The 13,597-nt window shown below is 32.2% G+C and overlaps 1 protein-coding gene across 1 annotated transcript in view; it reads right to left on the reverse strand.

The window, feature by feature from the left end:
* LOC108911777 (cytochrome P450 4g15-like) overlaps positions 1-13,597 on the reverse strand; it is a 28,541-nt gene that overhangs the window by 6,535 nt on the left and 8,409 nt on the right. Inside the window, exons 2-5 of the mRNA XM_018716798.1 lie at positions 11,931-12,132; positions 11,759-11,868; positions 7,700-7,790; positions 1,795-1,977 (exon numbers count right to left, since the gene is read on the reverse strand). Coding sequence (XP_018572314.1) covers positions 1,795-1,977; positions 7,700-7,790; positions 11,759-11,868; positions 11,931-12,132 — 586 coding nt within the window. The remainder of the gene's footprint in view (positions 1-1,794; positions 1,978-7,699; positions 7,791-11,758; positions 11,869-11,930; positions 12,133-13,597) is intronic.

Here is a 13,597-nt window from a genome sequence, read left to right on the forward strand (position 1 = left end):
ATCTGTAAACATTATTGTTGATTGCTTATTATCATCGTCATTAATAATTTTCCTAAAATATACAATTATTCCTTGTTTTGCGTTATGTCTGCGTAATAAGTATATCTACGTGTACAATTACAAGTGAAATAAAGACAATGGAGTTTAAAATTTATGAGGTTTAACTGTTACTTTAAATTCTGGTATAATGAATATTAAAAATGTCCATGGAAGCCATTGAATTGTTTGTAGACTAGCATAAAAATATAAGAGGTGAATGAGTAATGAAATGCGTATGAATACAAACTTCAGTACTGTTTTTTGAGCGGTCGATAGCCGCACGGTTTAAGGCGTCAGTACTTAAATTGATGTGTGCTATCTGCCCGGGTTTCGAATCCTGCGACCGGTAGACCGTAGATTAGCTATGCTTGTACGGAGGATTGGCACCCTCTGTGTAGGTATGGTAGCGTGGAAGAATGTTGGCTTGGGTCAATGTGAGAGATTGACACCGGTTGCATTTGACCACCCCCCTAATTAATGAGGTTTTCCAGGTTTGCCTCATTCCTGCACTGAATGGTGGTTAGGGCTTACCAACATAAGTCGTTCCTGGGCGCAAATGCGGCCTGCTTAATAATAATATGCCGCCTCCTCTCCCGCACAAGTCTCCGACTTCTGGGCTAACTCTCGTAGTTAGAATGAGGAGTAGAGATATTATTATATTATTATTATTTAATTTTAATTCACCCAACGGGAGAAACTCAATTACAGGATGAATATTACAGCTACACAATCAATACACATTAACACAATAAGCACAAACATTTAAGATAAGTAAAAATAAAAATAAAAGTACCAAACGTTAATCGGAAACAGTGTCAGTCAATCAATCAAAACGGTAAAGTCACATAAGAATTAGTATATCTAAAAATCATCATAAAAACATAGTAGAAACAACATAAGCAATACAAAAACAAAAAAGAAATTAAAAACCGAAAACCCAATTGTGACAATAGAATATTATTTTAATATGTGCTATAGAAGTATTGAAACTGTCTAGACTATACTCCATATTATGATAATTAAAAAGCATTTGATGAGACCACCGCAACATGATTGTGCGCGAAGAAGGAAGACTGAACAGACTATTTGATCTGGCATTTATTCGAGGAACAAGGTAATTTATTTGCAATCAATATCGTGGTTGACTATTTTGTACAAGAACATTATCGAGTAAATAACCCTCCTCCTAATTAAACTATGTATCTCAAACCTATCCAATAATAAATCTTGAGGAAATCTCAGAGGTGGATAGACTCCATCTAAGATGAAACTAGCCGATTTAAGAAACCTCTTCTGCACTTTTTCTAATGATGTTATGTAACAATTATAATTGGAAGAACAAATCACAGAGGCATACTACAACTTGGATCTANTTATTATTATTATTATTATTATTATTATTATTATTATTATTATTATTATTATTATTATTTAAGAAGTATAGAAAACCTATAAATAAACAATGACATGTCATAGCAGGTGGACAAAGTCAGTGAAATAAAATTAATATTGAAAGACTGAAAGAAGTAACAAAATAAATCAAATAATTCTATAATAGTCTAAAATTAATGGATATAATTTTCTAATTCTGACAAGAAATAATGCAATTATGTTTTACCTAATAAAACAATAGACAGATCTCATGAAATTAAACTATCTATCTATTTTTGTTTCTGTCAAACACATATAAGTATCTTGAAGAAAGTATCTTTAATCATATATTTTTTGTACTGAACAACTAAAGTTTTTACTTACCTAATAGAGTGTCAACAGTAGTACCACTCATATAATCATGCACATCAAACTCCTTTCCCTCTTCCTTTTTCAAACTTTCCAGCAAAGTATTCGCGTTTTTATTGAAAACTGGCATGAATGATTTTAATATCGATGAGTGGAAAGTAGGCGCTATCATTTTTCTATGCGTCCTCCATTTTTCGCCTACGAATGCATAAGCATATTTATAAGATAATTTTATATGTGAAACGCCACTAATTATTTTTTGTACTAAAATATTAAATATTACCTACGAGTATATTAGATTAAATCAAATTTATTGTTCTATCAATTGAACACTTTTATATTTACTAGGTACTTCAGGAAATTTTGAGAGAGCGTTACATAAACAAATAAATAAACTTTACCCAACCACCAGACAAATTGTTTCATTATAAATATAAATTTTAGATGATAAAATTTATATTGAAAAAATAAAATATCTACATAAATTTCAATACTCGTGCAGTTGCAAAAAATGCAACTGTTTTAGTTAAACACTCATAGAAATATTACGGAATGGATATTTTATGAAATTTCATAGTGAATCATTTTTTCTAAATTTCAAAATAGAGACATTAAAAAAGAATGAAAACTGCAAAAACAACCGTAATAATACATAAAATGAATTTTATATATTATAATTTACTATGTCCTATCGAGTATAATAGTTATACAGAGCCTTCACAAACCACATGACAAGCAATTTTGCTAGGAACAGTGATTTTATTTCTTTCATGTTGACAATTAAATTTCGGTAAAATTAAAAATTTCAGAAAATGATAAATTCTCAAAGGTTAAAACCAACATGTTTTGTGATGAATTAGTTCATACAGAAAAAAGGTAGCACAAGTTTAGAGAAGAACATTGATAAATAATTTTTTTCTGTAGATCAAAAGACTACGTATTTGGTTTTTGAGATACAGGAGTCAATCTTTTCCAAAAAATAGTATAATGTATTGGAATTTGGTATAGGTAAGTTTTCATGGGTGTTAAATTGTTTAATGTTTTGTCTGTTTTGATCGTCTAGCTAGAGGTCGCTAGCTATAGCAATTGTCCAGTGATAAAACAATACTTTTTGATGTTAGGCTTTTTATGGTGTACGTGGTATGTTATAATGTAAAATTTAATTTTACATAAAATTAATACCCTTGTTGAAATTACTGAAAACCACCGTATTTGACTGATATATTCTTTCAGGATTCTACTCCGAAATATACAGTTTGTCCCAAAATGATGAAACAAAATTTATATTTTTACCAGTTGAAATTAAAAAAAATCGCTGAAGCAGGTCAATAAGTAAAAAGAAATTGTCACTCTTCTGCAATATTTTCTATTTTTTTGAGCCAGACCTATAACATTACCGACATTTTTTTTAATCGGACGCTGTATATTTTATAGTATAAATAGATAACCCTTCTAAAGACGATTTCAGCGATATAAGGTTATACATACTTTTTTGTTGTAGTTGTCAAAAATGAAGGAATTGAATGAAAACAATAATTTAGTAGGTACTACTTTTTATTTTACTACAGCAAATGTACAAAGTGGCCCCTATTAACCATTGCGCAATAAACATTTCGTTATTCAAAGTTATCAATTGCATTTTGAATAACATTTGGAATTTCTCTGATACGATTTTTCAATCCTTCGACAGTGTCTGATCTGGTCTGTTACATACACTTTGTTTTTTAGATAACCCCACAAAAAAAATCTAGTGGGGTTAAGTCAGACATGGTGGCTATTCAAGTGGCCCTTTTTTGACTATCCATCGATTTTGGGAAAAATTCATCAAGGCAATTTTTTACATCGAGGCGAGTGGAGGGGCACCATCTTGTTGGCACCAGACATCACCAGCAGGTATATCGTGCTTATTAGGGTTAGGAAAAATTAATAATAGAACTGGAATCAGTTGAAAACGCAATAAATCCAAATAGATGTCGCCTGTCAAAACGTAGTATTTTGCTTGTTCAAGGTTCCGTTTAAGCAAAAAGTTGTTTCGTCAGTGAAAATTATGTGATTTTTAAGTTGGGTTGTTTTTCAAATCAATTTCTAATTTCCTTTCAAAACTGTAATCTTCTGTCTGTGTCATATGCCCTTAGTTCTTGTAAGACATTAAATTTGTAAGGATGCCACATTTGAGACTCAGAGTTCTGTGAAGTGAGCATTACATTTTGACGGTCATTTTCGCTTTCCTGATACAGGTAAATCTTTTATACTTCCGGTTTCTTCAAACTTTTTGGATACTTTACTTAATGTAACTCGACTAATTCTCTGGTCTGGATACTTATGGTGAAATAACCCCATATCTCCTGTTGACTACGAATTTTATTTCCGCATCCAATCATAATTAAAATTTCAATTCTCTGTTTTTCGCTTAAACGGTCAACCTTTTTTCAAAATACTAATGAATTGGAACTAAAATGATTTACGTTATACCTAAGGTATACTGGTGAATTTTATGTGTTTACGATGTGTTTTTTTTTGAGAAAAAAAACTATAAAGTAAGTAGAAAAAGATTAATAAAGAGTAGGTATGGTTTTTAAAGTACAGGAGAGACTTTGATTGTTTGAAATAGTCGTCAGTACGGCATAAAAGACAATTATATCCCTATTTGTACTATTAATCCGGGAGTTAACGACAGAAATTTCCGGGTCATTTTCGCAAGCTTCATTTTTTTTGTATGTGTTATGTGTTTAATATATAATAGTAATATGAACGTCTGCCGACGCACCCCTGCGACAGGTGGTTACAGGAGGGTTACAATTACAGCAAAAAATCAACAACAAAAATGTATAGCCGCATACGCGAAACTTATTGTACATATCAGTTGAAACATAAGAAGTTTAGAAAATATCATCTGCCACCTAAATTCCACAACAAAACTTGTCTGCCACCCATATAAGTAAGCGCAAAAAAATATTTATATCCGCAAGGATAAAATTAATTGAAATGCTTCTTTTTATAGCAACAAACACGAAAATAATAGTCTGTTTCTAATAAGATACAACAAAGGTCGTCTGCCAAGCTTATGAAGTTGCGCTCGGCAGACAGCGCGCGAGCACCGCGCTGCATCTTTATCGGCCTGAAAGACGATCGTTGTTTTTCTAAATGGTTGAACGAATATCATAAAGTTGTTTTTTTACATTATTAATTTAAAGTCTGATGGAGACCTTTTAGTGTAAAAATTAAGAATATGTTGATTCGATAAAATGCTTTAAGATAAAAATAAGATATTACTGTTTTACAATGACATTCGGAGATAATTATTTATTGATTTTCATTTTATTATGTAGAAGAATCTATACAGGGTGTCATTAATAATGGTACACAGCTTAATGGCAGATTGTTAACGTCAAAATATAGCGATTGAGCCAAACATGCCTTAATCAATTGTTGCTCATTTTCGTTCTACAGGGTGTTAAAGTTGAAAAAATATTTTCTTTTTTTATCTATATTTTAAGTATGTATGGACCGATTGTTTTGAAAATTTGTAGTTTTACGTTTTTTGAGGTGGCAAATACGAATATGCAAATAGTGTTGGGGTCACGTCTAGGGGGCGCTAGTTGTACTGTCCTGTCAATGTAAAAATATGTCTAACTTTTTATATTTTACAATTTTGAATTTTTTAACTAGAAATTATTGAACTACGTTCAATTCTAAATAAAAAAGGTATACTTGTTACAAATCGATAAACTCAACTGTTTTCGAGATACAGACATTTTAAGTTTTTGAGATTCGACGGGAATTAAATTAGAAAATTATTTTTTCCAAAGTAGTAGGCATGGACACAATAAATTGACAGCTGTCACTACAATACCATATTGTTTTCTACTCAATTTGATTAAGAAGTAGTTTTTTCTTTGTCGTTATTTTTTAGAGAAGAGAATACCTTAATAAAAGGCTAAGAAAGTGCATTGAAGTTGCTGGAAGTTAATAATTTGTTAAGATATGCATAATAAAATCTTTAATTGCTGTAATGATTGTCTTAATTCTTAATTTAGGCTTGGTATCTTAAGACCTGCTAATGTTCTAATTTAATTCCCGCCGATTCTCAAAAACTTAAAACGTCTGTATCTTGAAAACGGTTTAGTTTATCGATTTGTAACTAGTTCAACTTTTTTATTTAGTATCGAACGTAGTTCAATAATTTGTAGTTAAAAAATTCAAAATTGTAAAATACAAAAAGTTAGACAGATTTTTACATTGACAGGACAGTACAACTAGCGCCCCCTAGACGTAACCCCAACACTATTTGCATATTCGTATTTGCCACCTCAAAAATCGTAAATCTACAAATTTCCAAAACAATCGGTCCATACATACTTAAAATATATATATAAAAAGAAAATATTTTTTCAACTTTAACACCCTGTAGAACGAAAATGAGCAACAATTGATTAAGGCATGTTTGGCTCAATCGCTATATTTTGACGTTAACAATCTGCCATTAAGCTGTGTACCATTATTAATGACTCACCCTGTATAGATTCTTCTACAGAATAAAATGAAAATCAATAAATAATTGTCTCCTAATGTCATTGTAAAATAGTAATATCTTATTTTTATCTTAAAGCATTTTATCGAATATATATTCTTAATTTTTACACTAAAAGGTCTCCATCAGACTTTAAATTAATAATGTATAACAATGTATAACAAAAAAAAACAACTTTATGATAGCCGTTCAACCATTTAGAACAACAACGATCGTCTGTCACGGTCTTTCAGGCCGATAAAGATGCAGCGCGGTGCTCGCGCGCTGTCTGCCGAGCGCAACTTCATAAGCTTGGCAAACGACCTTTGTTGTATCTTATTAGTAACAGACTATTATTTTCGTGTTTGTTGCTATAAAAAGAAGCATTTCAATTAATTTCGTCCTTGCGAATATAAATTTTTTAAATATTTTTTTGCGCTTACTTATGTGGGTGGCAGACGAGTTTTGTTGTGGAATTTAGGTGGCAGACGATATTTTCTAAACTTCTTATGTTTCAACTGATACGTACAATAAGTTTTGCGTATGCGACTATAAATTTTTTTTCTTGATTTTTTGCTGCAATTGTAACCCTCCTGTAACCCCCTGTCGCGGGGATGCGGTGGCAGACTTTTATATTACTGTTGTACGTTACACGCATAACGCATAAAAAAAATGAAGCTTGCGGAAATGGTGTAATGAAATCTGTCGTTAACTCCCGGACTATATAAAATATACAACGTCCTATTATTTTCAAATTATCTTTTTTAATATAGTTTTTGTGTTCGTCTATTCTAATATTCACAGGTGGATACAAGATAACGTGTTTTTTGTACTATATTTTTTATTTGTCTGCTTCTTTCAGTGTGAGATTTTTTGGATTGGCGAAACTATTTTCATAAAAGTAACCCTTGACGGATCCTTTTGGGGCAAGGGTTTATTTCATTAATTTTTAAATTTTTCGCAGGTGGCCAAATACCCAAAAAATAAAAAGAAAAAATAATAATGCTGAGGTATTTAGAATCCTCAAAAAATTTACCTGTACCAAATTTTGTAAGTTCTGTACGTTACATTATGTTTTGGAAAAGTGACTAAAATTTGATTTAGAAGATCGCATTTGACGTCCTGTATCGTAAAGATAGAAGAAGATAGATACTGGGTCTATAGGCAGAAATCGTTCAACATTTTTTTATGTTCTAGCGGCCCCTGAATTTATGGTATCGTTTAATACCTATAACAATGATATTTAAAATTTAACATGTCATTTCTTACTTTTGGTTACTTAAGTAATAAATCGTTTCCCTTGTTGGGTTGCAAATGTTAGCTGCCAAAATGCAAATTTAAATATTAACTGTAAATGTTGCTATTTGAAAAAAGATATTGTAAAACATTATGTATACAAAATATATCTACCTTTACTGATCAGCAACCCTTCTCCCAGCCAAGGCTGAAAGAGGTCATACTCTTGTGATTTTTCTAGATGAGCTGTGCTGCCTAAGATAATCTGTAAATGAATAAAGTGTTTCAAATTAAAAATATTTTTAAAACTACTTGCACTTTCCCAAAAATTTTTTAATAAAATCTAAATTATAATCTTTTTCGGCGTGATATTCACAGTTAGCGATTTTGGAACTATAGCAATAAACAGTATGGTAATATTTCTTTTGATTCTTAGATAAAATCATAGTTCAAAAAATTATTTGTAAAAATATCTTGACACGACCATTTCTCACTAGGATACCGCCTTTAAAAAATCACTAAAAGTATTATGAAGCATTTTTGTTCCTTCAATTTTTTCCATTACTGTATATCGAACTAGTTCGATGTATCCATAACGTTGCATAAAAAAAGGTTATTTGATATACTTGGGATCTTTACATCGTTGAAGCAATTTTTTTTCTGAAATCTAATGACAAGAAATTATTTTACAATATATCAAAATGCCCCCGAACTGTAACAAAAGCCGGGACGCGTAGTAATTTATTTGTTAGTTCTCGGAACGGATGGGCCAAAAAGTAAAATATTTCAGTCAACACAAATTATCGAAAGTTAAGGGCTCTCAAGTAGGTTAACGTCGTCAAGACCGTCCTTCGGGGAAGGCTTCACGGAATTTAGCAATATTTTTTAATAAGTTCACTTAAACTGTCGGTGCCATGTGTTGGGCAGGTATAAAGAGAAAAATCGATGTTTCAAATAACGCGCGAAATGCATTCCAAAGAACGTAGGAATTCCAAGAATAAGTTAGAATGTTGTGAGGAAAAGAAAGTAATAAGTAAAATAGCTGGTTTTTTGGCGGATTTTCCAAGCTATAAGGATATATTAAATGAGATTGACTAATCCGTCCCGTATCGCTACACGGAGTCATTAGAGGAAGGCTAGGGTTATTTGTAAGTTTAGTCTCAAAATTATTTATATAAATGTAAGTCCAGTCAATCAGGTAATTATTAACATGGCATAGTTATGCCAAAACGTCCCGATATCTAGGGTTCCCGCCAGTAAGATAAGAATAGAAACGTCTGGACCCAAGAAATGGGCGTGTCGAAGCGAAGTGTCGAATTCAGGAGAGATCTACGAGAAAAAGTCAGTTCTTCCTTAGGTTCCACATTGAGCAGTCGACTTCGTTTTAGAGTCTCGGGCTAATTAATTAAATTTAATAATGGATAAAGTCATTTCAAATTTTGCTATAGATCGCGCATTCTCTGAATCTCGGTACGCTGTCGCGTGTAAAGAAAGTAATTAATAATGTTTTTCCAGCCGTTGTGTAGTTTGTTTGTTTTGTTATTAAAACCCTTCCTGGAAGTTTTGGAGTTTCTTTTTGTTTCTCTCAACTTCAGTGTCACCCTGTATAGCCAGCCACTGGATCTACGTAAGCAATAGAGGGTAAGTGCCTGAAATTCATTCTTTGAACATACAACATTTCTAAGTTCCCACGTATTAATTAAAGTACAATGATAATCATAAACTCCCTTTCGAGAATTAAATAGTAAACTCTTTTGAAATCCAGACTCGTTATGCTACTGGTCATAACTGTAGATAGATGATTATAGAAATAACCCCGTCAGGTTACATTTTCTATAAAGTCTACTAATTTTTTAATTTGTATATAACATTTCTGGTGTATTTCGATACATCTCATTATTTTACATTTTATTTATACAAGTTTTTATAAATCAACGTTGAAAAAAACCAATTTGACGCTCTGCAAAAACTACGCTTTTTCTTGCAAAATTAATTTGTAATAAATAACATTAACAACGCAGTAAGCCACGTAAAAGGATGTAAAATAATGAAGTTCTGTCAAATTTCGAATAAAAAAGAAAATCAGAAAAAAAATTTGCGAGCGTAGGATTTATAATTTTAAAACTACAGTTCTTCATTTTCTAACTACTTTTTTATTGTAAAAGCCTGTAAATATTTATAAATAGGAACAGTACGTATGTGCATGTCAATTCTCATACAAAGTCGAGTAGGGTGAGTATTCCTATGTTTTCTGGACCACTAAGAACGAAAAAGACTACCAAAAATGAATTAGACCCCCTCGTTACCCCCTAGCGTCACTTTATCACCCCTGCACCCCTTTATGGGGATTGAAGTGTCAATTTTCATACAAAGTCGAGTGGGTTGTGTATGCCAACGTTTTCTTGACTTTGTATGAAAATTGCCATTCCAACCCTCATAACGGCGTGTATGTGGGTTGGAATGCTGACATCTCAATTCCCAGAAGGGGGGTGTATGGGACGGGGAAATGGCTAGTTAAATTTATTTATGGTCATATTCAGTTTCAGCGTCCCCAAAAACGGAGGGGTGGGGGAGGGTCAACCCTCTGGGTCTTGATATATTTTTTTGTGGACTGTGTTATTAGTTCGAAAAAGAACTTTTTATATGCTTTCAATCGATTCCAATACACAAAATTATCACGGAGCTGCCATCGAAAGTAACCAAAACGTCAACATTTGACATGTCTGCCAACTGCCGATCGATTAATTTTAATCATTTTGATTCAGTTCATTTTTAATCATTATTTTTATAATCCACGTTATCTTGTCAATGTCGCAAAGTTAGTAAATTTAAAACAATAACATTTTTTAGTTTGTAGAGAGTTAATGCGATAGAGAACAGCGATATTAGGATTATTCCATGGCTGCACTTCATTGCTAAAGTGATGTCATTGCAAACTTTTAAGATGACACATTTTAATAAATAATTCAGCCTCTCTAATTGATTTTTCAATGATATTTTGTTCGTGATGCTTTGTTTTTTTTTAGAACAAACCAGAAAATATACAATTTGGTAGTATTCTTGCAAAATAAAAATGCTGACTTGTTATCGTTACTACGGAAACGAGGTTATGTTATTATTATTTAGGTCAAGTAATGGATAATGCGAAAGTAAGGACATAGATTTTGCGGTTTTAGAAACTGGAAATATACTTCCAGAAATTTTGGAAGTAACCACGTAGGCGACATACGATATTTTGCCGGAAAAATCAAAAGATTGATACAAAAAGGAGTACGAGACGTTGAGAAAAAACGTGAATAATACAGAGTGATTCACAACTCAATGGACATATAACAGGTGCGTGTAGAGGACACCAAATCAAGTTCACTTTTTATATAATTTTTTTTTCTCATATCTACGGTTGCGGTTGCGGTTGCTTCAGAAAATGTCGTAAAAAAAGTCGAAAAACTAAATTTTGTAAATATATTTACTTTATTGACATCTTTAACTGGTAGAAACTAGAAGTACCAAAAAGAATACTATCGAATCGTTTATTGTAAATTCAGAAAAGAGAGTTGCAACTTTATAACAATTATTTAGAACTAAGGCCATATTATCACCAACCGTAGACTGATCTTATATTTTATAACTTGAGAAAATGTTCAACTCAAATTGTAGAAATACAATCTGTGGGAAAAGCTTCTAACAAAGTCATGTCTTATTTTGGTTTAGAAGATCAGGTGAAGTTGATACCTCCAACAAAATCCAAGAAGAATGCTTCAAAGAAAATGTAATACAAACAAGTTCTATTAGCACAACAACAAAAGTGTGACAATTTCCAGTATTTCAGAGATATCTTTAAATATCTAACTTTCACACTTCTATATTTAATTTAATATAACAAAATAATTTATTTTAGCTACTCTTTCAGGTCTACTAATGTAAGTTACTATTCATTATTATTTTTCTGCCTGGTGCAAAAAAATTATAATTTTGCGAGTTCTCAAAACATACGTTTTCAAGATCGTGTACTAAATAGTTTTTTCACGTCATAGTATCGGTAGTTGCAAACATTTTTTCCTCAGTATCATTGACTCTTACTTACGTACGTTTGAATTTTTAAGTTGTTGCTGATTTATTTGGACTAGCTATAATTACGCCTTCACGATTGGGCGAAAACTGTTTTGTCACAATCACAAATCATAAGGCAAATAAAAATATATTCTCTTACCCAAGGCAATTCTAAAGTATTACCTCTATATCCTGTGCATTCATTAAACCTACGATCAGTTTGGGACCCAACCATAATCGTATTACTTCGGCGTTAAGATCGTTGTACATCTTCATTCCTAATTGCAGAATTTCTGAAATTGAATATTATTTAAATTGTACTTGTTGTAATCATTTAGAAAGCATGATAACTTACCACTGGGAGACTGCCCTATAGCTAAATAAGCATTTCCAAGAAGTGGAATAGTTCTGGGTCCCGGCATTTTGTTCCCCAACTTGACATATCGAAGGTTTCGGAACCAGTACTCATATACTATTAATAGAGTGCAAATACTAATGAGAACAAGCATAAGAATACTGGAGAATGACAGTGGCAAACCATCTCCGACTTCCGATACCTGAAAGGAAACAAGAAAAATTGTAACGAGTAGCATATTCGGTATTTTGCGGAGTACCGAATATTCGGTTACTTTATTTGAATATTAGGTCGAATAATATTAGGCACTGTTTCTCAGAGCCACTTCATTGAAAGCACATAGTTTGGAAGAGATAAAGGTAATAAAAAGCAATTTATCTGCGCTAAGACTACTGCGGACTTAGGTGATATACAGGGTGTCCCGTAAAGTATGTTACAAACTTTAGGTGGTGATAATACATAAAAAAATATGACTAAAAACTCTAATAAACATAAACTCTTAAACGCACCATTTTGAAGTTACAGACCTTCAAAGGTGCAACTATAAAAGTAGTTTTTATGACGTAACTCTTTGTTGGAAAAAGAAAACTTAATGAAATTTTCAGGGGCTAATCAGCTTTAGGAAATCAATAAATAATGCGGATATGAATAAAATCGAGAAAGCAGAAGGGTGTTTTTTTATCACCCTGTATCCTATTTTTTGCTAAAAAAAATTTTTCTGCAAAGGTACAGCAAGTATCATAAGATTTTTAGAAAGACCATTAAATTTAGAAATTTTTTTGTCTCTTGTGTTTTTTATGTAAAATGTTTAGTTTTCTAGTAAATTTACAAAATGCAGAGAGATGAGTGCTTCCGAATTATTTACATACATTTCTTAAGCCTAGTGAATTTTTAAGAATACAATCAATTTCCAAAATAATTTTTTTAATTAAGTAACCAAAACAGAACTAAAACAAAATATGTTATTATAATAAATGTTGAAATTGACCTCCTTCTGCATCGATACATGCTGTCAGTCTCTTTATAAAGTTAAATCTGACTCTTTGGAATATGAATAGACTATTTCTTATTAAATTAAAGGTTTCTACAATTCGCAGTCTAAGTTGATCTTCTGTATCAACAGGGGTTGCATAAACTTGAGATTTCGCGTGTCCCCAAAGATAAAAATCGACAGGATTCAAGTCCGGTGATCGCGGTGGCCAGGCTATTGGTGCATTATATCCTCTTCCAATCCATCGATTAGGAAACCGCATATGTAGATACTCTCTAACATGAACACTGAAATGCGCAGGTGCCCCGTCATGGAGGTACCACATGTATTGTCTCAAATTTAAAGGAACATTTTCCATTAACTCAGGGAGATGGTTTTCTAGGAAGTTTAAATATTCTACTGCATCAAGCCTTTGAGGTAGAAAGAAAGGCCCGAGCAAATAGTCACCTATTATTCCAGCCCATACGTTGACTGAGAATCGGTGTTGGTGATGACTATCAATGGTAGCATGAGGATTTTCGTCTGACCATGCATGTGCATTGTGCAAGTTCAGTAAACCATCTCGTGTAAAGGTGGCTTCATCGGTAAATAAAATGGAGCTAATAAATTCCACATTATGTTGGTGATGGTTAAGTATTATTCGGCAGAATTCTAGGCGTCGGGGAAGATCTTCAGG

The sequence above is a fragment of the Anoplophora glabripennis genome, unplaced genomic scaffold (assembly GCF_000390285.2).
Source record: "Anoplophora glabripennis isolate ALB-LARVAE unplaced genomic scaffold, Agla_2.0 scaffold382, whole genome shotgun sequence".
Classification (NCBI taxonomy): Eukaryota; Metazoa; Arthropoda; class Insecta; order Coleoptera; family Cerambycidae; genus Anoplophora; species Anoplophora glabripennis.